The 27,136-nt window shown below is 40.2% G+C and overlaps 3 protein-coding genes across 47 annotated transcripts in view; 1 reads left to right on the forward strand and 2 right to left on the reverse strand.

Annotated features, from left to right (window-relative positions):
* LOC127531978 (zinc finger protein OZF-like) overlaps window positions 1–27,136 on the reverse strand; it is a 205,188-nt gene that overhangs the window by 12,313 nt on the left and 165,739 nt on the right. The gene's annotated exons all lie outside the window — the stretch shown is intronic.
* The window catches only part of LOC127531907 (zinc finger protein 37 homolog), a 269,232-nt gene continuing 242,738 nt past the window's right edge, over window positions 643–27,136 (forward strand). Inside the window, exons 1-2 of the mRNA XM_051942318.1 lie at window positions 643–916; window positions 5,578–6,630. Of these exons, the coding sequence (XP_051798278.1) occupies window positions 712–916; window positions 5,578–6,630 (1,258 nt within the window). The 5' untranslated portion in view covers window positions 643–711. The remainder of the gene's footprint in view (window positions 917–5,577; window positions 6,631–27,136) is intronic.
* Window positions 13,089–27,136, reverse strand: part of LOC127531957 (zinc finger protein OZF-like) — a 319,989-nt gene continuing 305,941 nt past the window's right edge. For 10 of the 42 annotated variants that reach the window (XM_051942577.1, XM_051942586.1, XM_051942605.1 and 7 more), the window contains 4 exons: window positions 17,435–17,517; window positions 17,202–17,290; window positions 16,874–16,905; window positions 13,089–13,225 (listed from right to left, as the gene is read on the reverse strand). In XM_051942577.1, the coding sequence (XP_051798537.1) occupies window positions 13,154–13,225; window positions 16,874–16,905; window positions 17,202–17,290; window positions 17,435–17,517 (276 nt within the window). In that variant the 3' untranslated portion in view covers window positions 13,089–13,153. Of the gene's footprint in view, window positions 13,226–16,137; window positions 16,198–16,873; window positions 16,906–17,201; window positions 17,291–17,418; window positions 17,518–17,909; window positions 18,030–20,323; window positions 20,567–20,933; window positions 22,386–27,136 lie in introns of those variants that run through there. The other 32 variants (XM_051942591.1, XM_051942594.1, XM_051942592.1 and 29 more) reach the window with 16 other exon arrangements.

The following is a 27,136-nucleotide window of genomic DNA, read 5'->3' on the forward strand; positions in this document are numbered from 1 at the left end:
AGTTGGTTGTAAGTCCATCTGGAGCCGCTGATTTCCCCAAAGACATTTTCATTCCAGCTCTATCAATCTCTCCAAACACGTGCTTTTAAAGTCAGTCTGAGGAAGAAATGCTTTGACTTTTTAAGAAACAAAAGAAGAGGGGGACTGATTTTGCTCTTCAAGGTAAAATGGGAAAAGTAAGAAGTCACTTCAGTGGTGCAAGAAGAGACTCAATCGTTCTAACCTGGCTAAGACTCAGACACTGCAGTCTGAAAAGTGGACTGGCTTTGATTGGGAAGCACAGAGATAGGAACTGTGAGTGAGGTGAACTAGAAACTGTGAGAAATGTTCTCCTTAAGTGTAAGCTCTACTCATGCCAACAGAAGAAACATGAGAGACAATGAGCAGCTGGACGAACTGTTTTTAATCTTTGCTTTCTACTTAACATGGAGGAGTGGACAAATATGAAGAAACTTCTGAACTTTCTCATGACCACAGGACTGCATCAGAAAATATGGAGGATTCTCTAAGGACTATGAGTAACATCCAGTAGGTGGCAGCAATACGCCAGTGATGCGTCTCGTCTGCCGAATTCAATGAGGAAGAAGAAAGTAACTCAGTGTTTCTGCCGGAACTTCACAGTGTGACACCCGGCGGATGTAAACAAAGAAGCATGTGCAGAGTTTGCTTCACTGCTGTGTGGACTGAGCTGTAAAACGGCTGTATTATAGTATGAATGAGAAATATCAGGGCGATAAAGTAACGATGTGTTCAGTTGAGTATCTGAGAGAGTTGATCAGCGACAGACTAGCTGCTGCTGCTGGAGAAATATTCTCAGAGTTTGAAAAAACCATCGTCCAGTACCAGGAGGAGATCGATCGTCAGCGCAGACTGCTGGATGTCATCTGGAAACCACACATCCCCTTACAACCCACAGGTGTGTATGTGTTTTGATGGTGAAGAATTCCAGTTATAGCATGTGTAGTGGTTGTGTACTCTCTCTTGCATTGTGTAGGAGCATCCTCCCTATTGGCATCAAATCCGCCGTTTATTTGCAGGAGCTGGTAAAACACACTGATATTACTCTCACGGTCGTACACGTGGTAACCTCTCAATATATTCAGCATGGAGGTTAAACTTAATTAGCATTTTGCGAGCGGAGCTTAAACTGGTCATCTTACCACGGCAACCGGACACAGCAGACTGAGACCGCAATGTGGGGGAACACACCATAGATATGAAGAGTAGATACGCCAGCGCTGCAGCAGCCGGCTAATCGACGTGCCTACGTGGCAGCCATCTTGGAGGGGGCAAAGTTCCCATTCAAAGCAATGCATGCACATTGAAAATAAATCAGAATCTGCTCATTTTTCAACCGATTTTGGTTTAGTTTATTGTCATTGCCATGTGTGAGGAGGTACTAGACTGACTTGAGCTGACATTACCTTTAAGAAATGTATATTCCCGTTCTTGATGTAACAGAACAGCGCCAACTTTACCACTGTGCAAATATTGATAGGCTTCAGTGCTCTTATAATTCCTCATAGCCGAGCGATCAACGCCAAGAGACAACACGAAATAGTTAAAAATATCGCCATACATGACTTGTGGCCACTTTTTCATGTCATCCTCCCACTCTGTAATAAGTCGCGGATGAGGCAGACTTGATCCATTTCTGTTTTTTAAAGAGGTTTTCGTTTCTTCCCACATCACTTTCTCAGTTGTAAACACCACCATGACCGAGTTACCGGAAGTGCTACTCAAAACAGGAAGTCCCGCCCGTTGGAAAATGGGCGGAGCTGAATAAGGTGAATATAGTTGCAGCAAAGCTCTCTCTCCTCAGAGCTGCTTCCCACTTCTTCCTCAACCCATAGTCTTTGGGAAACCTACATGGAGTAAAGAAAACAAGTAGACAGAGAAGTAAATATGTACACAACACATATTTGAAAAGAAATCATGCTAATAAATTAAGTGCAAAGAACTCAATTAGCCAATATAGTGGAGACCAAAGTTATTTAATTTGATAAGTATAGCATTGTTTAGTATCATTTCAATTATCTGAGAGCAGTCCTAAAGAATTGCCCAATCATAAAATGGGTTTGGAGGAATAAGATAGATGCTAATCCAGATCTATATGAGTTAGGCTTTATAACTACTGTTGGTAGTATTGGTGGTATTAATAGTAATGTGACTACTATCTGTCTGCTTGTCTGTCTGTCTTGTAAAGTGTCTTTGAGTGTCCCAAAAAGCGCTATATAAATTTGATGTATTATGATTATTATTACTACTAGTAGTAGTGGTAATACACAACTACTGCTGCTGATACTGTCACTGCTTCTACAACTTGTAATACTAGTAGACATGCTGATACTACTTCTACTACTCTAACAGCTACTTATACTACTACTACTGCTTGTACTTTAGTATTACTACTACTGCTTATACAACTATACTACATCTACTATTAATCATCTGGTATTTGTTTGTCCAGCTGTTAGCCCATGTTAGTGTTTTGCTAGTGGTTAACTAGCAAGCTCTCACAAACTGGAAGCTCTCAACAAGATTTAATAATGAAAAAAGAGCCAAAAACTATTCTTACCTGTGGAAAGTTATTCCAAGTTTCCTTGTCTTGATCGTCCGATGTAGTGTGCAACTGTATGCAGCACAATGAGCCGGCATTCTTCTTGTTTTAGTTTTCGTGCCACTGACATCAATGGAAAACACTGAAACTTTGCCCCACTAGCTTAGTGTCTCCGTAGGCATGGTGCTCAGAGGGGCGTGTCGTATCTACTCTTCATACCTATGGAACACACCCCAAGTCTGCAGGGGCCCGGACGTTGTGCGTCCATGCCATATCCGGTGGTCACCGTGGGAACCAAATATGTAATATGAGATGGCAAGTGGAATCATTAACTCCGCTACACATGTAGAACATCATGAAGTGTTGAGGTGAATAGTTAACGGTGAACTGAGACACATTGTGAGGGAGAGAGGATGGGCTCATAATATGGTGTCTAGGGCTGCATGAGATTGGAAATATGTGCGATATGGGTGTCCAGAACTGCAATATCGATATATATTGCGCTATTGGATATTAGTGCTGTTGTCCGATGTGATAACCACTTGTTCCTCTTCTTGCAACCCCCAGTTCGTCAACACATCCCACAGGGCAGCCGCTATATTTTCACCGGTGTGGGAGTCCGGAAAGTAGGAGACTTCGAAGCAGCGTGTTTTCAGATCAAAGTCATTTGTGAGAAAGTGAACAGTAAAACTGATGCAGGGCTCAGTAGTACGACTGGACCATAAATCTGTGGTGCTTGCAAAGAAATCCACATTATTAAGCTCCGCTTTTACAGACCCCAAGCATGCCTCGTACATCTGTGGAATGGCGACTTGGGAAATAGTTCAGTGATGGCACTTGGTATCTGCAGTCGAATTCTTTCAGCATATCCAAAAAACCTTCTTTGCACACGGCATTAATGGAGAGTGTGCATTTCACAATATAACGTGTAATGGCCTCAGTTAAACCTTGGTGGCGGTTGAAAGTTTTTTCATATGGTGTAACAGAAGAAAAACTTTCACCAATTGTTGTCTGTGTGCTTGCCTTTATTTTGTCTGCCTTCATGGGAGTAGCTCGTGGTGTTTTAGATTGTAAGAAAACAGCATACAGTTCCTTGTGGTTGTGTTTGAGGTGGCTGTGCAGATTTGTAGTGTTTCCTCGCGACGTAGCCACAATTTTTCGGCATGACTTGCAAAGTACTTGCGTCTATGACTCGTCCTGTCTCCTAAAGCCGTAGTACTCCCAAGTTTCTGAGGTGCGCTGTTTTTTAGGCACAAGTTGTTCGTTACAGTCGTCTTCCCGTGTCCTGCCATGTTGTGTTGTGGCGCTGGTAGCAAAAGTGCTATTTGGGATGGGGGAGAGGGGTTTAAGGTCACGCTCAATTGGTCACAAGAAAACGTCTATGCATGCAAAAAGCATGATTTATACATCTAAATAATCATAAAATTATTGCGCAACTTTGCGATATGGATATCGCACTTACCATTATTGCAAAAACGATATTTTTTTGATATATCGTGCAGCCCTAATGGTGTCTGTTATTGATGCTGTGTGGATTTTTAAAAATGTGATCGTTGTGTTGATTGAGCCTGGAAGCAAGAACCAAAGTTTCCTGTTCAGAGGTGCTGGAAGTGTTTATCTGAACTACTCCACACTGACAGCAACTGCATTGTGTTATCAAACAGTTTAATAATAAAACTCTGACAGAGGACTCAGTCATTCCATCATTTCAGTCCAGAGACATAATTCCATGTATAGAGATCATTCATGATCTAAAGAAAGCGCACGTACAGAGTTAGAGAGTATAGAAGTAATGTGTTCAACTGCATTCCACTATTAACATGTTGGGTTTCACTGATGAGTCAAATCAACAGTACAGTAACCAGCAGTAAAATAAGAATAACATTAAAATCCAAATGTCCTGACAGGTTTGAAGGCTGAAGAGGACAGCAGCTTTATTCAAACAGATTTTACTGGATCCCCATCAAACCTGTCTGTGTGGTGTGTAGAAAAGTACCCAGTGGTGTTTACCATTAGAACTTTGTGATCCTGTATCCACTGTGGAGCAACGTGTTCATAGAAATGTTCAGTCATTTGGAGATGCTTGTATCATTCCTGCTGCTGTTTCATGGCTCAAAGATTTCTATTATAAACCATCATATTCTTTTTGCATCAAACATTCAACTGTTGAGCTGATTTTGTTGGAGCAGCCCGGTCTCACGGGGATTCGTGAAACTGTCACGTCAGTTTTTGTTTCGGTTTCGTGCGCACCAACACGATGTCGTCATGTTTTTCGTGCCGCTCACCACGAGCGAAACCCGCTGTGGTAATCACATCTGAAAGTGGTTTATACCGGCGGATTCATGACGATCTAAGCTGTCCATTGGCGTTTGCGGCCGCCACTGCGGCCGCCGCTTCGGCCGCCAGACATTCTTTAAATTCCTATGCAAATTCGGCAGATTCATGACGATCTAAGCTGTCCATCGGCGTTCGCGGCTGCCGCCGCGGCCGCCGGACATCGGATCACATCTGAAAGTGGTTTATACCGGCGGATTCATGACGATTTAAGCTGTCCATTGGCGTTTGCGGCCGGCGTTTGTGGCCGCCACCGCGGCTGCAGCTGGATGTCTGGCGGCCGCAAAGGCGGCCGCAATGGCGGCCGCGGAGGCAGCCGCAAACGCAGATGGACAGCTTAAATCGTCACGAATCCGCCGAATTTGCATAGGAATTTAAAGAATGTCTGGCGGCAGCAGCGGCCGCAAACGCCGATGGACAGCTTAGATCGTCATGAATCCGCCGGTATAAACCACTTTCAGATGTGATTACCACAGCGGGTTTCGCTCGTGGTGAGCGGCACGAAAAACATGACGACATCGTGTTGGTGCGCACGAAACCGAAACAAAAACTGACGTGACAGTTTCACGAATCCCCGTGAGACCGTGTTGGTTGGAGACAACCAGTCCTGGACAAAGTGACAGATGTGTGTTCTCTCATCATCACAGTAGTAACCATTATCTTTTGTCTCTTTGTCCCTCCAGAGCTCCCACAGTCTTATGTCTGTGAGAATGAGAAGACTGTTGTTGACCATCAGCCCCATGACCAGGAGAGAAACTCCATGGTGGATCATGAGGACCCAGAGCCTCCACGGATTACAGATCAGCAGGAGGAATTCTGCACCAGTCAGGACCAATCAAACCCAGAGATTTCTCAAATTAAAATGGAACAGGAAGAATTGTGCACCAGTCTGGACCAATCAAACCCAGGGTTACCACAAATTAAAGTGGAACAGGATGAACTCTGCTCCAGTCAGGAGGAAGACTTAATTGGATTGAAACAGGAGACTGATACCTTTGAGGTGACTCCTGCTGATGAGGAAAGTGACCACAGTGAACTAAAACCAAACAGTGATCAGCTCCTATTTCACATCTCTTGTGTAGCTGAGAGCCCAGATCAGGAAGGAAGCAAGGATGTAGACTCAGGATCAACTAGATGTATCGACCTGAAACCAAGACATCAGAGTAACAACAGTCACAGTAATGATGTAGACAATGCTCCAACATCAGCGAGACAGTGTGATAATGACAAGGCAACAAAATCTGCAACTTGCAAAGTCTGTGGAAAAGCTTTTAGTTGTAAATCAGATTTAATCAAACATCACAAAACCCACACAGGTGAGAAGCCATATTCTTGTGAAACCTGTGGAAAAACCTTCAGTCAACGGGTCCATTTGACTGTTCACATGAGATGTCACACAGGTGAGAAGCCGTATGTTTGTGGAACCTGTGAAAAAAGCTTCAGTCAACGGACTTCTTTGACTGACCACATGAGATGTCACACAGGTGAGAAGCCATATTCTTGTGGAACCTGTGGAAAAAGCTTCCGTAAACAGGTCCATTTGACTGTTCACATGAGATGTCACACAGGTGAGAAGCCGTATGTTTGTGGAACCTGTGAAAAAAGCTTCAGTCAACGGACCTCTTTGACTGACCACATGAGATGTCACACAGGTGAGAAGCCATATTCTTGTGGAACCTGTGAAAAAAGCTTTAGTCAACGGACCTCTTTGACTGACCACATGAGATGTCACACAGGTGAGAAGCCATATTCTTGTGGAACCTGTGAAAAAAGCTTCAGTCAACGGACCTCTTTGACTGACCACATGAGACTTCACACAGGTGAGAAGCCATATTCTTGTGGAACCTGTGGTAAAAGCTTTATTCGACGGACCTCTTTGACTGAACACATGAGACATCACACAGGTGAGAAACCATATGTTTGTCACATTTGTGGAAAAAGATTTTCTGGTTCATCAGCTCATTATAAGCACATGGCAGTTCACAAAATGGGAAAACCATATTCTTGTGGAACCTGTGGTAAAAGCTTTAGTCGACAGGACCATTTGACTGTCCACTTAAGACGTCACACAGGTGAGAAGCCATATTCTTGTGGAACCTGTGGAAAAAGCTTTAAATATAGTTATCAATTAAAAGCCCACATGAGAATCCACACAGCTGAGAAGTCCTGATCCTGAAACATCTGTGGAAAACATAATGTCAGAATTAAGGTTGAAACAACATGTAAGAATTGGTACAGGTTAAAAGTAGATGTTTTAGATTTAAAGCAGCTTTAGTCTGTGGTTCAACAACAACTGTGAGGAAGTATGTAAGCAATCCTTGATGATTAGACCAGATGGAGTCTGGACTGTGGTGGTGGAGCAGGCAGAAGAACCAAACTGAATGTCTGGATGGATATGGTATTGGTACAGACTGCTACATTTCTGCTATCATGACATCCTTCATCAGCAGAGCACTGATTGGAGATAATGTGAAGCTGTTTGGAACATTTTCACATCCTGCTGAGAGAACATGGCTGTTCAGGTGTGAATATACTGCTGGAATCCACTCAGCTTGAGCTCTGCTGTCTTTCAAGTAAAAGGAGGCAACGAGATACAGAGACATTGTGACAGTAGGACACAACAGAGTGTGTCACTGCAGCAGAGGAGATCTGGACGTGAAATAAAGTTGTAATAAAACGTCTACAGCTCCATGACTGCTTCATGAAATGTTTTGAATGTTTTCAAACAGATGTACATTTACAAGTTGTTTCATAATTAATGTAACATTGAAGATCCCCAGCAAGAATAACTCTGAGTCAGACATCAAAGACATAACCAACATTATTATGTTTTCAAGCAACAGACACGTGGTTTTACTAGTAGTAACTGATACACTCCTGCAAATGTTAAAACCAGAAATGTTAAAAACAGGTGAAGCTGTGCTGCAGTTTCTGCTGGTTACATAAAGGTCTTATGCTATTTATTTCTTCTATTGTCACCACATAGGTCATCTGTGTGATTTGTTAGTAGGATCTCATTGTGTCGTCATACAGCACATTGAACCCTTGTATTGTCTGAACGTCCTGAACACTCCTCCTGTCCTCAGGGTCAGAAATGACCTGCCTCAACTGAGCCTCTAAAATAGAGCAGCTTAATGGAATTTTTAACCAAAAATCTATTTTACATGAAGAAACAACCTGTCATGCGTCACACACTTTGTGAATGCCTGTTTTTGCTTCCTCAGAGGGTAGAAAGACTGTATTTAATCAGTGAACACCATTCGTTTTTATACCATTGTTCATGCTGTAACTATTTTCTTTCTTTAAGTAGAGGTTTATTATCACTATTATTGCTGCTAAAGGTACTGCATAGGTGTAAACATTTCTTGTTTTGCAAGAGATAATACTTCTATAGCCTAATAAATTACCAGAAATGTGCAGAAATGAACTTGAAATGAATTTTTGAAGGGAAACAACAGTGTACTGTATACTGTACAATGGAATATAAAACTACAAAACTCAACTACCAGATACTAGTACTCTCTCATTTTTTGGGTCATTTCTCCCACCTGAAAGATGCATAACCTACATCAATCATAAGAACAGAAAAAATAACAGATTCAAGCAAAATATTCCGAACATATTAAGCTCTAATTAACACATGGAGGACAGAATGCAACTGTATTTGTCACACGTGCAGCACACAGTATTTGTTTTACAGTCCTTCTTGTTACTCCTGGATGACTAAATAAAACCTGATCTCTGACCTGCTGGGAACTGAAACCTGAAAACTGCCCTCATGACTTCAGCAATATCAGATTAGTCCATATTCATTTGAAAATCTGCAAATATGACAATCTCAACAGTCCAGAAGTAGCCAGGGTGTAGAATCTTGACCCCACTATGTATTATGCTAGTTATTTAATGTTTTGTAACCTCGGTCACTTTTCCATGGGGGTCAATTTTCTATCTGACACCAGGTAAAAAATGACCTGAAGACAGTCTTTGTACCCTGGTGGTGTACAGCTTTGATGAAAATATAAACAAAAACAATGTTTCACTTTTTCTAATGTTGGGGTCACTTGAGGAAAAGTGATCAAATTTCAAGTTGAAAAAGGTCATTTAGGGGCCGTTCTATGCTATTAAACATGGTGGTCTGGTTCATTTTGACCCGAAGACAGCACTAAGGTTCAAACAACAGCAAATCAGTAAAAGTATTTTCCAGTTGAGTATGCTAAGAATTTACCTCAAGTTTAAATAATGAGTCCACAGTATTATTAGTTATTTAAAGAAATGCATGAGCAGAATTAGCAACAAAAATGACTAAAATGAGACACAAAATGAACATCTCATTTGGATCATTTTGTACATTTCAGTCTGTTTTTAGGGGGAAAAAAGTGTCATAAATCAGACTGTAAATGATCTATGAACAAAGCTCTCTGTAAAAACCCTCAGAATGTTTCATGACTGTAAGAGAAGATTTCTGGATCATTTTGTTTCTCATTTGTGTCATTATGTGTTTTGTTTTGGTCAGTTTACATCTTTCTGTCTGGTTTTAAACATTTTGCATCTTTTCATGTTATTTTTTTTCTTCCATTTTGCTCATTTTGTGCCTTAATTTTGACCATTTTGTGGTTCATTTTGGTCATTTTGTGTGTTTTTAAGTTTATTTCTGTTTAAAATTGTTCATCTTGTTAGTTCTTTTGTTCAGTTCACGTCTATTTCATCATTCTGTGACTCAGTGGCCATTTCTGTTTCAGTTTTCATCTCATTTTAAGTCTGAATTGCTAATTTTATCTCTCATTTTAGTCATTTTGCATCACTTTAAGGTTGTTTTTTTTCATTTTCTACATTTTGTGTCTCATTTTGGACACTTTTATCTTTTTGTTTCACATTTGATGTCCCTTTTCTAATTTTATGGCTCATTGTGGTATTTTTCTATCTTGGTCGGATGTTTTATGTTCCATTTTGGTCATTTTGTGTCCCATTTGAACTGTCCCATAACACTGTTGGACCGTTCAGTAGACTCTGTTTGGGTCTTTTTCTCACTACTGAAAAGAGAGAAGAACTAACAACTGTTACCACATTCCATATTCTGAAGAAAAACATGGAAACACTTGAGAAAGTCAGTTTAACACACAAAGCCTGGAGATATTGGAGAGTTGTGGTGAAGATTTCAAGTGTGAAACTTGTGAAGACATTGTGAGCAAAGACTGTGACAGAAAAATGAAGCCTCCTCAGCCAGATAGGAAACATTCAGGTAAGACAGAAGTCCAGACAACGAGCTGCAACTCAGCTCCAGATATCAAACTACACACTGACATGTTAGACTGAAGTTTTCACAACACTGACAAGCTAACATTTGCTCATTTTGTGGCTTATTTTGATCAGTTTGCATCCTTAGGGTTGTTAGTGGATAAAATGTTGTCATTTTTCATCTTTTTGTTGTTTTTGTTCCATTTTGGTGACTTAAAGGCTGTTTTTGTTGAATGTGGTCATTTTATGTCTCATTGAGGCTCATTTTCATCATTTGGTCTCTAACCTTGGTCACTTTTTGTCTTGAGGATTGTTTTTACTCCTCATTTTTCGTGCTTTTAAAGGTTTTTGTTCCATTGTGAACATTTTGTGTCTCATTAAGATTATTTTTTGTATCATTTTGGACATTTTGCATCTGTTTAAGGTTTTTTTGTTTCATTTTATGTCTCATTTTGTGCATTTCAGTCTGTTTTTAGGGAAAAAGTGTCATAAATGAGACTGTAAATGATCTATGAACAAACCTTTCTGTAAAAACTTTCAGAATGTTGAATAGAATAAATGTGGACTGACTAGGTAACCTTACAGAACCTTTACTGTTGTGATGTACGCATTAACCTGACTTTATACACTCCGAGAAAATATATATATCTAACCATTGTGATAGGGATAAATGGAAGTTCCAATCTGTTGACTTTAATTGCAGGATAATGCTTTATAAACTGCACAGTGGTTAGCACTTTCGCCTTGCAGCAAGAAGATCCCGGTTCAAATCCCAGCCTGGGCCTGGGATCTTTCTGCATGGAGTTTGCATGTTCTCCCTGTGCATGTGTGGGTTTTCTCCGGGTACTCCGGTTTCTTCCCACAGTCCCAAAAAAAGCTGAGGTTAATTGATTACTCTAAGTTGTCCGTAGGTGTGAATGTGAGTGTGATTGTTTGTCTGTATATGTAGCCCTGTGACAGACTGGTGACCTGTCCAGGGTGTCCCCTGCCTTCGCCCGAGTCAGCTGGGATAGACTCCAGCACCCCCCATGACCCTCGTGAGGATAAAGCGGTGTATAGAGAGTGGATGGATGGATGGATGAAAAAACAGGCATTTGGGTAGTTCACACACATTCATCAGGTTATAGCATTATTTGATTCTAAATCACAGGTTATAATCTCATACTGTGTTCCCTTATTTTGCTGTCACTCTGCCAGAGCCCCATTCTTATGGCTGATTCATGGATCTCATACCTGTATGATTGTTGACAGACTTTAAATGTATTTTTTATAATCCTGTTAAATGTTGAGTAGAATAAAGCAGATGAAAAATAAACAGATGATATAATGTGTGTTTGTAATGAAGAACTCAGAGTCAGGATTTTTAGTTTCATTTCATCACTAGAACAGGACTTAAAGACTCAAATCAGGATCAAGTGTAGCTGCACAAAAAGCTGATTTTCACTGGACAATAATGTGTGAAAGTCTGTCAGCAGTTTGGAGATTCACTGCTTCCTCTCTCATTTCACACTTTGTGCAGCTCAAATGCTTTTAGTTCAAGTGAGCGTCAGAGGAACACCACATCCTGATTTTCACTCTCAACATTTGACTGGAAAAAGACGCAAACACCACATTTGGCTCCTGGAAGAATCACAACTTACATCTTTGAAGAGGAACAAGTTTACAAGGAATCATTTAGAAGGATTTGACAAAGAAACACATTTAATCCATGAATGTGAAAACATGTTTGTGAGGGACAAAGTCATGGAGAGACTCAACTATCTGTTCAACACTGTTTCTGTACCAGGAGGAGACTCTGGAGACTCAGCTCAGCATAGAAACACTGAGGAACCAGAATCCAGGATAGAGAGTTTTAGTGAATGTGGTGTTGAAGGTGTGGAGGTGGATCAGAGAGTCAGAGGAGACTCTGTAGAAGGACAGAGTTCCAGCAGGAACGTCCACATAAACTGAAACTCTGTGAGAGACTGAGGAAGACCTGATGGATGTTTTACTGTTATTGTGCCAGACAGAGCAAGCATCACTATGAGCAACCCTGTCTCCACAAAATTACGTTCTCAGACAACTAAAATGCATTTTCAATCACGTTGCAACAGAAACGTAATTGGTCCGGCGTTACGTTGATCTGTAACGTATTCAAAATGCGTTTGTTGCTTGTTAAATGGATGCTGCAGTCACATGTTTGTGGATACAGCGCGGTGCTGTCATGTCTTCTGTCAAGTACCACAAGAAAAGACAGGAAAATAAATCCTCCCTTTGCAATTTCATCGGGACGAAGTCCTCACTGTGTTTTAATAATAATTCTCCGGCGCGGTGTTTTATTCTGACAGTGACATGAAACAAGAAAACTGGAATGAATGTTGTTTCAGTCTCCCTCGTAGTTTTCCCCTAGCTGTCATGTCATTCATACTTTAACACTGCCATGGGCCAGATCGGCCTTTTGGAATAGCCTCGTGGAGACTTCATTCCAGCTACACGGCAGCGGTTTGGATTTCTGATTTACTTTGTATGTTGCTTACCGGAACACTTTCATTCAGGACCAGAAGTGCGCGCTTCACTCCGCTTTCGTCGTTCTGTAACCAATCAGAGCGTGGCTAAATATTAAAGCTGTGCTGCAGCGACCAGACAGAACAGCGACACCTAGTGTGTCTGCATTGAAATTACATGTTCCTTCATGAAAACCAGGGCAGAAAGGTTCACTGTGCCACATTTATTCAACCTTTTCAAAACGCTTTTTGTAATACGTTTTAGATGCAGTTTGCAGATGTTTCTGAAGATGTGCAGTGAATTCTCCTTGTCAATACATTGAATATATACTCCAAAACATCCCATAAACAGTCTTCTGGTACAGAAACCTTCATCATTCTGAAGGAATTATTTGGTAAATGTTAGACTTTATACTTTATCAGCAGCAATACTTTCTTTCAACACAAAATCAGTAACAAAGAAAATAAAAACAGTATTTTGAACAGTGTGCTTTATTGCAAAATAACAAAATTCATGAACAGCAGGTTTCAGGCGTGGTCGTCATTGTGAACGAGGTCCTCCTCTTCCTCCTCCTCCTCCTCCTCCAGGGCAGTGTGATCCATCAAGACTTTCCTGTATATTAAAGCATTAAATATTATCATGGTTTGTATCCATGTTTTCAGTCCTTTTATGTGCTGGCAGCAACAGAATTTTTGACAATAGGAAAATCTGTATTGTAGAATTTCCAACAACAATAATAATAATAATAATGCAATAAATAAAAATGATCTTTCATCTTGTGTACAGTCAGATGAGCTTTATGTCACTAAAGCCACTGAACAAAACCGTGAAGATACAGTTTCTCACACTGTTTGCATTGTGTTGTCATAGAAACCCAACGTGTATTTAGTTGGTGATGCAGAAATCACATGAATATATATTTTTTTATGTTTGGTTCTGATTTGGTGCCAAAAATCTACTGGTCTATATTACCAAGAATATTTAATCAATGACATTAATTTCACCTTGATTTCACTGATAACTAAAGTGATCGCTCAGAAATGTTCATCATGTCTTCTTGTTATTATAGTAGTTTAAAGCTCTTTTATTCAGACATAAAATGAACAGACAGATCTTGATTACCTTGACAGTTTGGGTGAAAACGCTCAAGATCTGTCTGTTCATTTTATGTGTGAACAAAAGAACTCAAAGCGACTGAACTACAGTGACTTCCTGCATTATCAGACCACCCCTGACCAAAGTGCACTTCTTCAATATAACGTCTCAATACATGAAGTTTAAAGTTTAACAGCTGTAATGTGCAGCAGCCAGTTCAAAAAGGCGTCTACATTGATGGGTAAAATAAATTCTTCACGCACGTTTAACAGCTTTCTACCAGCATTCCTGTCTTGCATCATCTGCAGTAGCTGCTTTCCACCATCATCATTTTTCATATTCCTTGTAGCTATCAACTATAACAACCAGTTGACTGAAGCAGCTGGTCCATGAGACGTCCATTTGGTGTTAACACCCCCCCCCCTTTTTGTGACTCACAGGATCTGAAGTAGAAACTCTGAGTTAACAAAGAAACCTGACAACCACCATTAACTCTGACTGAGGCTTTAGTTTTTGTGGAGCCGGTGTACACAAAGTAAGCCTGCTTATACTGAACTTGCTTCATAGCAGCCCTCAGAGGAACAAAGTTAGATTTTTGGTGCCACGAAAATGTGAGCCACATTTCTTGATACACACGTGGACAAAATTGTTGGTACCCCTCAGTTAAAGAAGGAAAAACCCACAATTCTCACTGAAATCACTTGAAACTCACAAAAGTAACAATAAATAAAAATTTATTGAAAATTAAATAATCAAAAACAGCCATTACTTTTGAATTGTTGATTAACATAATTATTTAAAAAAACAAACTAATGAAACAGGCCTGGACAAAAATGATGGTACCTCTATAAAAGATTGAAAACTATTTGACCAGAGTGACATGATTAACTCAGGTGTGTCATTTAATTGACATCACAGGTGTTTCCAAACTCATAATCAGTCAGTCTGCCTATTTAAAGGGAGACAAGTAGTCACCCTGCTGTTTGGTGAAAAGGTGTGTACCACACTGAACATGGACAACAGAAAGCGAAGGAGAGAATTGTCCCAGGACATCCGAAAAAAAATTATAGACAAACATCTTAAAGGTAAAGGCTATAAGACCATCTCTAAACAGCTTGAAGTTCCTGTGACAACAGTGGCTCATATTATTCAGAAGTTCAAGACCCACGGGACAGTAGCCAACCTCCCTGGACGTGGCCGCAAGAGGAAAATTGATGACAAATTGAAGAGACGGATCGTTCGAATTGTATCCAAAGAGCCCAGAGCAACCTCCAAAGAAATTAAAGGTGAACTCCAAGGCCAAGGTACATCAGTGTCAGATCGCACCATTCGTCGTTGTTTGAGCCAAAGTGGACTTCATGGGAGACGACCAAGGAGGATACCACTGCTGAAAAAAAACTCATAAAAAAGCCAGACTGGAATTTGCAAAAATGCATGTTGACAAGCCACAAAGCTTCTGGGAGAATGTCCTTTGGACAGATGAGACCAAACTGGAGCTTTTTGGTAAGGCACATCAACTCTATGTTCATAGACTCAAAAACCAAGCATACGAAGAAAAGAACACTGTCCCTACGGTGAAACATGGAGGAGGCTCAGTAATGTTTTGGGGCTGCTTTGCTGCATCTGGCACAGGGTGTCTTGAAAGTGTGCAAGGTACGATGAAATCTGAAGACTATCAAGGCATTCTGGAGAGAAATGTGCTGCCTAGTGTCAGAAAGCTTGGTCTCAGTCGCAGGTCATGGGTCTTCCAACAGGACAACGATCCAAAACACACAGCCAAAAACACCCAAGAATGGCTGAGAGAAAAGCGTTGGACTATTCTAAAGTGGCCTTCTATGAGCCCAGATCTGAATCCCATTGAACATATGTGGAAGGAGCTGAAACATGCCATTTGGAGAAGACACCCATCAAACCTGAGACAACTGGAGCTGTTTGCTCATGAGGAGTGGGCCAAAATACCTGTTGACAGCTGCAGAACGCTCAATGACAAATACAGAAATCGTTTAATTGCAGTGATTGCCTCTAAAGGTTGTGCAACAAAATATTAAGTTATGGGTACCATCATTTTTGTCCAGCCCTATTTCATTAGTTTGTTTTTTAAATAATTATGTTAATCAACAATTCAAAAGTGATGGCTGATTTTGATTATTTAATTTTCAATAAATTTTTATTTATTGTTACTTTTGTGAGTTTCAAGTGATTTCAGTGAGAATTGTGGGTTTTTCCTTCTTTAACTGAGGGGTACCAACAATTTTGTCCACGTGTGTATTAGCCATTAAATATTGTCAGCACAAACTGTAGAGTGACGAGGTTTTTCCTAGAACTAATCCTCTGTCACAGAATCCTGTAACATGACACAATGCTGACATTTCTTATTGCTGGGGGGCTTATTATTGAATAAAATCATCTCCAAGGCTATATGTATGAACCTCAGTTGATGAACTCTGAAAGCAAGACAGGGGCTCCAAGAATTATTCCATTTAATTCTGCTGTTTTAAATGAGATGAAAATAAGATACTATTAAAAAATAAAGCAATATACTATTCATACTTACATGTAATTGTGTAATTATGTAGTGCCCTGCCACAATAAATAAGTTCTTAAAATTGCTCATCATAAAACAATACAGCACATCATAAACGGATCTCAGAAGAAACAGCTTGCAGTTACCACATTTTACTTGTGCAAACAAAAGTGTTTCAATTGCACCAGCAAACTTTTTTGTACCTGCTGTCCAAAGTCTTCATCACATAACCACATGATCACAACTGAGGCTGGATGGAGAAACAGAACACCTCTAAAGAGAAATGCCCGGCCAAGCTCCAAGTTTCTCATCAGACCTAAGGTTATATAGCATTGCTTCCCTCCCACTGTTAAGTCTTTGACTTCACACTGTGTTGTGTGTTACCTGTCAATAAATCATTTTACTTCATTTAAATTCATTTTTACAAATACTTGAAGTTGTCTGTGACTTAATCTAATACAATTTTGCTCTTTCACAGAGAGCAGAAAGATGAAAAACCTACAAGGATGTCTTACATAACACGATGTCATCTAGAATCTGCCTGTGCAACACCCTGCATTTGTTGTGGACTGCCAGTGCTGACTATTTACCAAATCTGTCCTCTCACTGCAAAAGTAGACAAGACATTATTTGACATTTACCATGTTGTGCAGGGACGCCACTGAAGAAACACCTGTAACACAACACATTGTTGTTGTTGGCCTTGTTAATGTATATATTTTAAAATATTATCACACATACTGTACACAAACACTGTATGCATGAAGATGAATAAAATTACTATACATGTACAACAGCATCATTCATTGAAGTGTAAACAATAACAGTCTGGTGAAATAAAAGAATATTAGCATTAGATTTTTTTGTTAAATGGCCAAATTCTGGTACCTCCACAAAGTAGCATTCATTTCCTTTTGTTAACTGCCTATATTTACTAACTCTACAATATCAGCCAGTCAGTCAATTTACCATGTCTAAGGGAAATATTAACATCAGATCCAATGTGGGATAGTACTCCTTGTGCTGCAGAGTGACCACCTGACCCAGATGATAGGTTTCTAGAACAATTGCAAATGAAAGTAGAAAGACTAAGTCCTTACACTGTTGGAAGAATTTTGTTCAAATCTAACACAAATAACTCTGCACTTTAAATACTATAGATTGGCTCATTAGAAAATAAAAAGCTGTTTGCTGAAACTTACTTTGTCTTCTGTCCTTCTAATGATCTTTGAAAAAGGAAAGCTCCCTGTATTGGATCTCTCGGTGCACTCATCACATTGTTCTCCTAAATAGATCAAAATTAGAACAGTTGAGAGGTACTGTTGTGAGTCAATGTCAACACTCATGATTTGTTCACGTTGACCATTGTTTTGATGCCATTTAACAGAGGGGACTAGAGCAACACTGTAACAGGCTTGATTTTCTTTTTATGCACGGCCTTATAGTAGTACATGACCAAACCCTCACTGAATGATTCAGACACCTTAACAGCAATGTAATGTGGTATGGAAACTCAATAGAATCTAACTGTACAATCCATCCAAATGGAAACAAATGACAAATGACACCGCAACAATATCTCAGTATTGAAATAATACAAACATTGCTCTATAACTTTCACTGACTCAACAAATAGTCAGACATAATTGGATTGACATTAAAACATGTTCTACATACCTGTAGTTTGACCTTTTCTTTTACCTCCTCTGTTTGGGCTCTTGCTCCCAGCCTTGCTTCCTTGAACTATGTTCACATGTCCCACCATGTGACTTGCAGGCTCTTTTCCAGCAGCTACACCTGAAGTTTTTTTAGAGTTTTTAGGGAAAGTATCAAAAATATATTTATTAATTTAAGGTAACTCTAATTTCAAATCAAAAACATCTCTGTAGATTTGAGAAATCTTGTATGTTATGAACCCCAGCAGAAAATGAACTGCCTTTCTGTAGCAGAGCTCCAGTCAACGTCGTCTTGACAAGTAATTCTTGTGTTCAAAACCGAAGTACTTCAGCTAGTAAATACTATGTAAGGCTTGATTAAAGATAATACTACACTTGTTTTTATGAATCAGTACATGCCCTGTTCAGTTTCACTCAGAAATGTCCAGTCTGTCTTCTTTCACCCTTTCCACATCATAGCATAAAGACTCTGCATGACATCAGAGTCACAGGAGTCAATTTTACTTGACCAGTCATCTTCTATGAGAGCATTAGAAATTAAAATGCTTCCATTTTGAAATCAGCATGTCAGTTGGAACATCACAAAGCAACATCATGCTGTGTAAACATGTTTTTTTTCCACCTATAGCACTTGGTTAAGTGTATTAAAATTCAAATTATTGTCACTACTCTGGACAGATTTTGGATGATATTTTTTCAATACATACCCTCATTCTGGGATTGAGCCATTTGTCCTCTAGGGGACAAACTCCGTTTCAAATCATTGACCATCTCCCAAAAAAAACTTGTTTTTTTAAATCATAAACTGTGGAGATTTACAATGCTATCTATGAAATATTAGCTCAGTATGTCAGACACTTTCTTAGAGGTTTTTCAGTGGACTGTAGACCCAGTTTCACTCGTTTTTATTTTGTCACACTGAAATTTGAGGCTGTTTGAAGATGACTATCTCAAGAACAATTCTAGATAAAAGCCTGAAACCTTCACTTGTTTGTCTTGCTAACGTCAGCAGATCAGATTGTTGTTAAATACAGCAGTGGAAAAAAGTTTTTGGACATCCAATACATTTGTGAAATAATGCATTAAGAATCACTTTGAGGTCTTCAAGAGTCATTTATTTTAGTACAATCATAAAACTAAATACAAACTTCATGTCTCCTTACTTAAAATCGGACTCCCCTAAGAATGCAAGATATGGCATCAAAATATGTCTGGTATTTATGTATAAAGTCTTTAATATAAGTATAGTTCTAGTTTTAGTATAAAGTAATTTGTTATTGTTGTTATTTTTATAGGGCCAGTTAACAGTATAATAGAATTGAAATTCTTTATTGATCCCACACCTGGGAAATTATTTGCTACAACAGCTAAAACACCAAATCACAAGTTTAAAAAAAAAAACTCGTAAATTACAGTCTGTAAGAACAGAATAATAAAATAAGGGGCTAAATGATCACAGTATGGCAGATTAAGAACAGAGAGACCATTTCAAAACTAGGACTTTAACAGAAATATGCAGGTTGAGTTAAAAGTGCAGATTGTATGATATGAAATAAAATCTGGAGTCAGATTTTTCTGGGCCACTTGACAAAATCTGACTCCCCTACTATTCTTGGAATGCAAGAAGTGGCAACCTCCAAACTTTCTCAGCTACAACATCTGCACCTCTGCTACTGCTGTGTGAAGTATCAACTATGTATTACTTATTACTATCATTACAGGAGAGAAGTTGTAGGGGTAGTCAGATTTTTCTGGACCACTTGACAAAATCTGTCAGATTTTCTACACTTTCTCTCCTGTAATGACTACTTCACACAGAAGCAGAGGTGCAGATGTTGTAGCTGAGAAAAGACGGACGGACGGACGGACGGACGGACGGACGGACGGACGGACGGACAGACAGACAGACAGACAGACAGACAGATAGGAATCCTAAGGCCAGTAATCTCCTAAATTATGATTAACCATCAGAGAATCACTGCCAGTGTCATGGTAATGACTGGATGCAGCTAATTTACAAAGAAATGATTCTGAACTACATGTCAGCTTTCAAAGATTGGACTTTTCATAGAACACTTCATGTTTTTATATTTACAGACTGACAGACAGGAATCCTAAGGCCAGTAATCTCCTCAATTAATTATGCTTAATCATCAGAGAATCACTAAACCAGCTCTGCATCTAACAGGTTCCTGCAGCCCAGAGGGATCTGAGGAACCATTAAGGTGGTAATTGAGGAAATTCACCCTGCTGCTCACTGCCTCCATCCAGACGTCTATCCCTCTACCACTGATAATTCATTTAACTGAGTAACCACTTTGAAGGGTTTAATTAATTTACAGTCACGTCTGTTAATGACAGCTTTCCTCTTAATGGATTTTGCAACGAAGCACGAACACAAATAAGAAATTAGACCTGAATTCTGTGAAGCCGGATCTCAAGGACTTTAAGTTTGTGGAGGACTCCATGAACTTTTACTGAACCCTGCATGGAGAAATCTTCTTGGCAGGGGTTCAGTCTGTGTCCAGTGTGCATACGCTGGTGTCGTTGTAGGGTTCCTTGTTGGTTGGACGTTGGTCCAGACTGGTCAAAGCAGCACTGTTCACCATTGGCAGAGTGCTGGCAAGTCTGAGAGTTTTGTCCATCCGTTCCATTCTGCTTGGAAAACAAACACACAAACACAGAGAACGTCAGTGTTTCCTGCAGCATTGAAGAACTGATGCCTTGCCTGAGATAGAGAGCACCCCAAATGACATCTGAAGACACTTTTACCTGTTGGAATTTAACATTCAATTGTCTGATTACATCAGAATTCCTAATCTAACCTACATCCCCAGATTAACCTGGACCAGATTTCTGTGTCAAAACGAATACAGATTAGACTGAACGATAGCTGATAATGTGTTAACAGAATTCAACTGACCACAGTTGTTCAAAACAGTTTTAAAACTATTTTGCATCAATATCCAAAATTATTCAATACATAATTGTGTGTACACTGTGACTGAGACCAGTCTTTACATACCTCACTGTGACACTGATTGAATGCTTTCTTTCTGGTGTGGATCTGCTGGTGTCGTTTCAGGGAACCCAAAGTTGTAAAAGTCTTCTTACACTTGTCACATCTGTATGGTCTCTCCCCAGTGTGGACACGTTGGTGAACTTTGAGGCATGCAGTGTAGCTGTAGCGTTTCCCACACTGGTCACAAATGTATGGTTTAACCCCAGTGTGGGTCACTTCATGAGCTTTTAACTGTGAGTACAATAGAAATGGTTTGCCACAGTGATCACATACGTACACATCATGTCCAGTGTGGATGCGTTGGTGATATTTTAAGGTCTGTTGGGAGCTGAAAGTTTTTTCACAGGAGTCACAGTGGTACCGCTTTCTACCAGAATGGGGGCATTGATGGATCGACAACTGTTCATGTTGAGTAAAGGTTTTCACACACTGATCGCAGTTGAATGGTTTAACTCCACTGTGAATGAGTTGATGATTTTTTAACGTACTCTTCTGAGTAAAAGCCTTTCCACACTGATCACAGCTGAATGGTTTAACTCCACTGTGAATGAGTTGATGAGTTTTTAATGTACACTTGTGAGTAAAAGCCTTTCCACACTGATCACAGCTGAATGGTTTAACTCCACTGTGAATGAGTTGGTGGGATTTCAAAGAGAGCACGTGAGTAAAAGCCTTTCCACACTGATCACAGCTGAATGGTTTAACTCCACTGTGAATGAGTTGATGAGTTTTGAATGTACTCTTGTGAGTAAAAGCCTTTCCACACTGATCACAGCTGAATGGTTTAACTCCACTGTGAATGAGTTGGTGGGATTTCAAAGAGAGCACGTGAGTAAAAGCCTTTCCACACTGATCACAGCCAAACAATTTCACTCTACTGTGAATGAGTTGATGGGATTTCAAAGAGAGCACGCGAGTAAAAGCCTTTCCACACTGATCACAGTTGAATGGTTTAACTCCACTGTGAATGAGTTGATGTCTTTTTAAATGACTCCTCCGAGTAAAAGCCTTTCCACACTGATCACAGGTGAATGGTTTAACTCCACTGTGAATGAGTTGATGTTTTGCTAGATTATTCTTGTGAGTAAAACCCTGTCCACACTGATCACAGCTGAATGGTTTCACTCCACTGTGAATGAGTTGATGTTTTGCTAGATTACTTCTGTCAGTAAAAGCCTTTCCACACTGATCACAGCTGAATGGTTTAACTCCACTGTGAACGAGTTGATGTCTTTTTAAATCACTCTTCTTAGTAAAAGCCTTTCCACACTGATCACACCTGAATGGTTTCTCCACAGTGTGAATACGTTTGTGAATTCTTAGCTTTGTTGCTGTGATGAAAGTCTTGCCACATTGCTCACAACTGAGTGATTTATCTCTTTTTGCTGTTGTTGCCGAACCATCCTTATCCACCTCAGAGGTCCCACATCTCATTCCATTGCTGTGTTTACATTTCTGTAGCAAAAGACAAAGATAAAAACAGAGGCAGTGATGGAAGAGCAGTCATGAAAAAAATTATCCTAAAAGTCTCAATTCCATGTAGTTGAACATGAGGCTGAAACAAGATCAAGAATCTGCAGACATGCTAGCAGCTTTGTCATTAGAAACCTAGAAATGTGTCAACAGCACACTCACAATGTCAACAAAACTATTTTCACAGGCCCATAGTTTTCAGCTTTCTGCACGGTAGTTTTAGAATATTGGGTAGTAAAATCTGTCCATCACCGTGAAAAGCAAAGCAGAGCTGGGACTGATGGGATTGTACCACCAGGAACTCTTGATCCCCAGACTTTCTGTTAAGTTACATTACTGAAGAAATGTACAATATGAAAAGCATACAACATCAATGTCCAGATTTAGGTCTTAATGGCAGCAGGGTCAATTCACACCACCAACACTTTCTAGTTTCTCCTAGGGGATCAGATGTTGACACCAGTCCAGAAAAGATCTGTAATTCTGCCACTGAATTCTGGATTTGACCCCAACGACCCGGGAAATTTGTTGTGCAGCAGTTACACAAGCGTTCACCATCAAACAACAAAAGCAACAAAACAGTAAAAGCAATAGCAACGATTAAAGGAAATGTTTTAAAATGTAAAAAACACAGTAAAACAATTACAAGCAAAATTAAAGCTGCAAGCAGCATTGGGCGGGACCTCGCCCCGCCCCCCACGCTGTCAGCAAGCAAGTGCCGTCCGTGACCAAAGATGAAAGCCAGAGGAGTTCCTCTGCTGGAATATTGTACGGTTTCGGAGGAGATAATCTTTAAAGGGTTTTCATATTTTGGGTTATAGCGCCCCCTAGATTGAAGATAGCACAAATCAATTGGACAGGTTTTCGTAGAGCTCGAGCGGGCAAACGTGCGTGCCAAATTTCATATAAAGTTATGCATGTTTATGGGGTCAAATTAAGCGAAACATGGTTTCAGGTGAAGACAAACTTTGACAGCTTATAAAAAAAAACTATACAAGTTAGCCTTTTTCTTCTGATAAATTTTCTTTGACTGGATATTCACCATGATCTGTCCAAATATGAAGCCGGAATATTGTACGGTTTCGGAGGAGATAATCTTTAAAGGGTTTTCATATTTTGGGTTATAGCGCCCCCTAGATTGAAGATAGCACAAATCAATTGGACAGGTTTTCGTAGAGCTCGAGCGGGCAAACGTGCGTGCCAAATTTCATATAAAGTTATGCATGTTTATGGGGTCAAATTAAGCGAAACATGGTTTCAGGTGAAGACAAACTTTGACAGCTTATAAAAAAAAACTGGACAAGTTAGCCTTTTTCTTCTGATAACTTTTCTTTGGCTGGATATTCACCATGATCTGTCCAAATATGAAGCCGGAATATTGTACGGTTTCGGAGGAGATAATCTTTAAAATGTTTTAATATTTTGGATTATAGCGCCCCCTAGATTGAAGATGGCTCAAATCGATCAGACAAGTTGTCATAGAGCTCGAGCGGACAAACGCATGAGTGGTGGTTGCATGTCTCTACGACATTCTTGTGCGTAGAGCTGAGGCCTTTTGTGTTGGCCTTTTGTGTCTTTGAAGGTTTTTGTGTCCTGAGGTGGCGCTATGGAGTTTTTGAAGGTACCTTTTTCAGAATATCGAGTTTTTCGCTTGACCTGACATGGGTGCCAAATTTCATATAAAGTTATGCACGTTTAGGGGGACAAATTAAGCAAAACATTGTTTCAGGTTAAGACAAACTTTGACAGCTTATAAAAGAAAAACTAGACAAGTTAGCCTTTTTCTTTTGATAACTTTTGTTTGGCTGGATATTCACTATAATCTGTCCAAATATGAAGCTGGAATCTTGTACGGTTTCGGAGAAGAAAATCTTTAAAGGGTTTTCATATTTTGGGTTATTGCGCCCCCCGGATTAAAGACAGCTCAAATCGTTCGGACAGGTTTTCGCAGAGCTCGAGCGGATGAACGCGTGAGTGGTGGTTGCATGTCTCTACGACATTCTTGTGCAGAGAGCTGAGGCCTTTTGTGTTGGCCTTGTGTGTATTTGCAGGTGTTTGTGTCCCTAGGTGGTGCAATAGAGTTTTTCCAGAATTTGTTTTCAGAATATTGAAATTTTCGCGTGACCCGACGTGCGTTCCAAATTTCATAAAACGTTATACACGTTTAGTGGGTCAAATTAAGTGAAACGTGCGGGGAAGAATAATAATAATTAAAGCTGCAAGCAGCATTTGGCGGGACCTCGCCCCGCCCCCCCACGCGGTCAGCAAGCAAGTGTCGTCCCTGACCAAAGATGAAAGCCAGAGGAGTTCCTCTGCCGGAATATTGTACAGTTTCAGAGGAGATAATGTTTAAATGGTTTGCATATTTCAGGTTATAGCGCCCCCTAGATTGAAGATAACTCAAATTCATCGACAGGTTTTCATAGAGCTCGAGTAGTAACGCGTGAGTGGTGGTTGCATGTCTCTATGACATTCCTGTGCGAAGAGCTGAGGCCATTTGTGATTTTTGCAGTATTTGTGTCCCTAGGTGGCGCTACAAAGTTTTTCAAGATATTTTTTGCAGAATATTGAAATTTTCAGGGGACTGCACCTGCGTACCAAATTTCAGCAAAATACATGAACGTTTAGGGGTTGAAATTGAAGTGAAACATGGTTTCAGGTGAAGACAAACTTTGACAGTTTATAAAAAAAAAACTAGACAAGTTAACCTTTTTCTTTTGATAACTTTTGTTTTGCTGGATATTCACTATAATCTGTCCAAATATGAAGCCGGAATATGGTACGGTTTCGGAGGAGATAATCGTTAAAGGCTTTTCATATTTTGGGTTATAGCGCCCCCTAGATTGAAGATAGCACAAATCAATTGGACAGGTTTCGTAGAGTTTGAGCGGGCGAACGTGCGTGCCAAATTTCATGAAAAGTTATGCACGTTTAGGGGGTCAAATTAAGCGAAACATGGTTTCAGGTGAACACAAACTTTGACAGCTTATAAAAGAAAAACTAGACAAGTTAGCCTTTTTCTTTTGATAACTTTTGTTTGGCTGGATATTCACTATAACCTGTCCAAATATGAAGCCGGAATATTGTACGGTGTCAGAAGAGATAATCTTTAAAGGCTTTTCATATTTTGGGTTATAGCGCCCCTGTGACGAACAGGGCCGTCCGTCACATATGTTTGCACCTTGCACATGACACTTTATATATTCACTTAGCATTTTAATGCACCCAACACTTTGAGAAGGCTAATTGGTAAATAAATAATTTGTACACGATTGTCGGTTTTAAATATTTTATTATCAAACATTTTTTTTGAGGTTGCCCGTGGGTCCGGTCCGGTGGCGTCATCTCTGGTGATGGCGGCGGCCGGGTCTGCGGAGGCAACATAACAATTGAGATTGGAATGTACAATATTGTGAGATAGTTTTAAATTGGTTGTTCTCATTAGTGTGGTGTGCATGCGGTGAATGTATTGAGTGTTGTGGAGGGGTGGGTATGTGAGTGGTCTGTGCAGTTAACCTACCGTTTCCTCTTGTGTCCAGGTGCGTCTGGCCAAAAGAGTCCCCGGGGAGCCAGACGCCCAAAAGACAGTTCCAGGCTGAACCAAGGGGAGGGATACGGAAGGGGTGGCTGCAATAGTTTTAACTTTATATTTTGTTGTTGGATTAAGTTTGGTGGTTTTAGTTGGGTTAGTTTGCATGAGTTATTTTTTGTTTACTTTATTCTGGGTTATGGTTTATGTTGGAGAGTTTTTAACTTAGGTTTAATAGCTAAGGTTAACACAATCTACCTGCACAGTTTTATTAGTTTATTCCTGTTGAGCAGACCAGTATTAGAGGAGGCTTTTCCCCTCAGTCGGGGCTGTTCTGTTGTGGTCTGCTGCTGGAGAAGCCACTGCTCCTAACCTCCAACGCACCTTACGACATTGGCACTTTTTTGCACTTGCACTTTGATTACTTTGTATTTTTGCACATTTGGAAAACAACAACCCGGTCTCACGGGGATTCGTGAAACTGTCACGTAAGTTTTAGTTTCGGTTTCGTGCGCACCAACACGATTTCGTCATGTTTTTCGTGCCGCTCACCACGAAATGTTTTTCGCTGTGGTAATCACATCTGAAAGTGGTTTATACCGGCGGATTCATGACGATCTAAGCTGTCCATCGGCGTATACTGCTTGTGTGATCGCGTTTGCGGCCGCCGGCCATTCTTGAAATTCCTATGCAAATTGGTAAGTGTACCACCGGCTTATGGTTAGGTTATGGTTAGGTTATGGTTAGGGTTATGGTTAGGGTTATGTTTAGGGACGATGTCATGCAAAATATAGCGTTGGATTCGCCACGGTTTTACATTAAAAACATAACATACACATTCTTTTGAAATACGTTCTGAGTGGCACGAAAAGTCCGCCGTTTAAAATACATTGTGCGCATTTCGTGGTGAGCGGCACGAAAAACATGACGAAATCGTGTTGGCGCACACGAAACCGAAACTAAAACTTACGTGACAGTTTCACGAATCCCCGTGAGATCGGGCTGAAAATAAAGAAGAAAAAAAAGAAAAGAAGTCGACCACTCAAATGCTGCCTCCGCCTGCCTTTGTACTGCTGTTCTTCCACCACTCGAGCCGCTTGATCACAGCCCCCTAAATTGAAGATAGCTCGAATCAGTTGGACAGGGTCTCATAGAGGGGGAGGAGACGAACGCGTGAGTGGTGGTTGCATGTCTCTACAACTTT

The sequence above is a fragment of the Acanthochromis polyacanthus genome, chromosome 22, assembly GCF_021347895.1.
Source record: "Acanthochromis polyacanthus isolate Apoly-LR-REF ecotype Palm Island chromosome 22, KAUST_Apoly_ChrSc, whole genome shotgun sequence".
Classification (NCBI taxonomy): domain Eukaryota; kingdom Metazoa; phylum Chordata; class Actinopteri; family Pomacentridae; genus Acanthochromis; species Acanthochromis polyacanthus.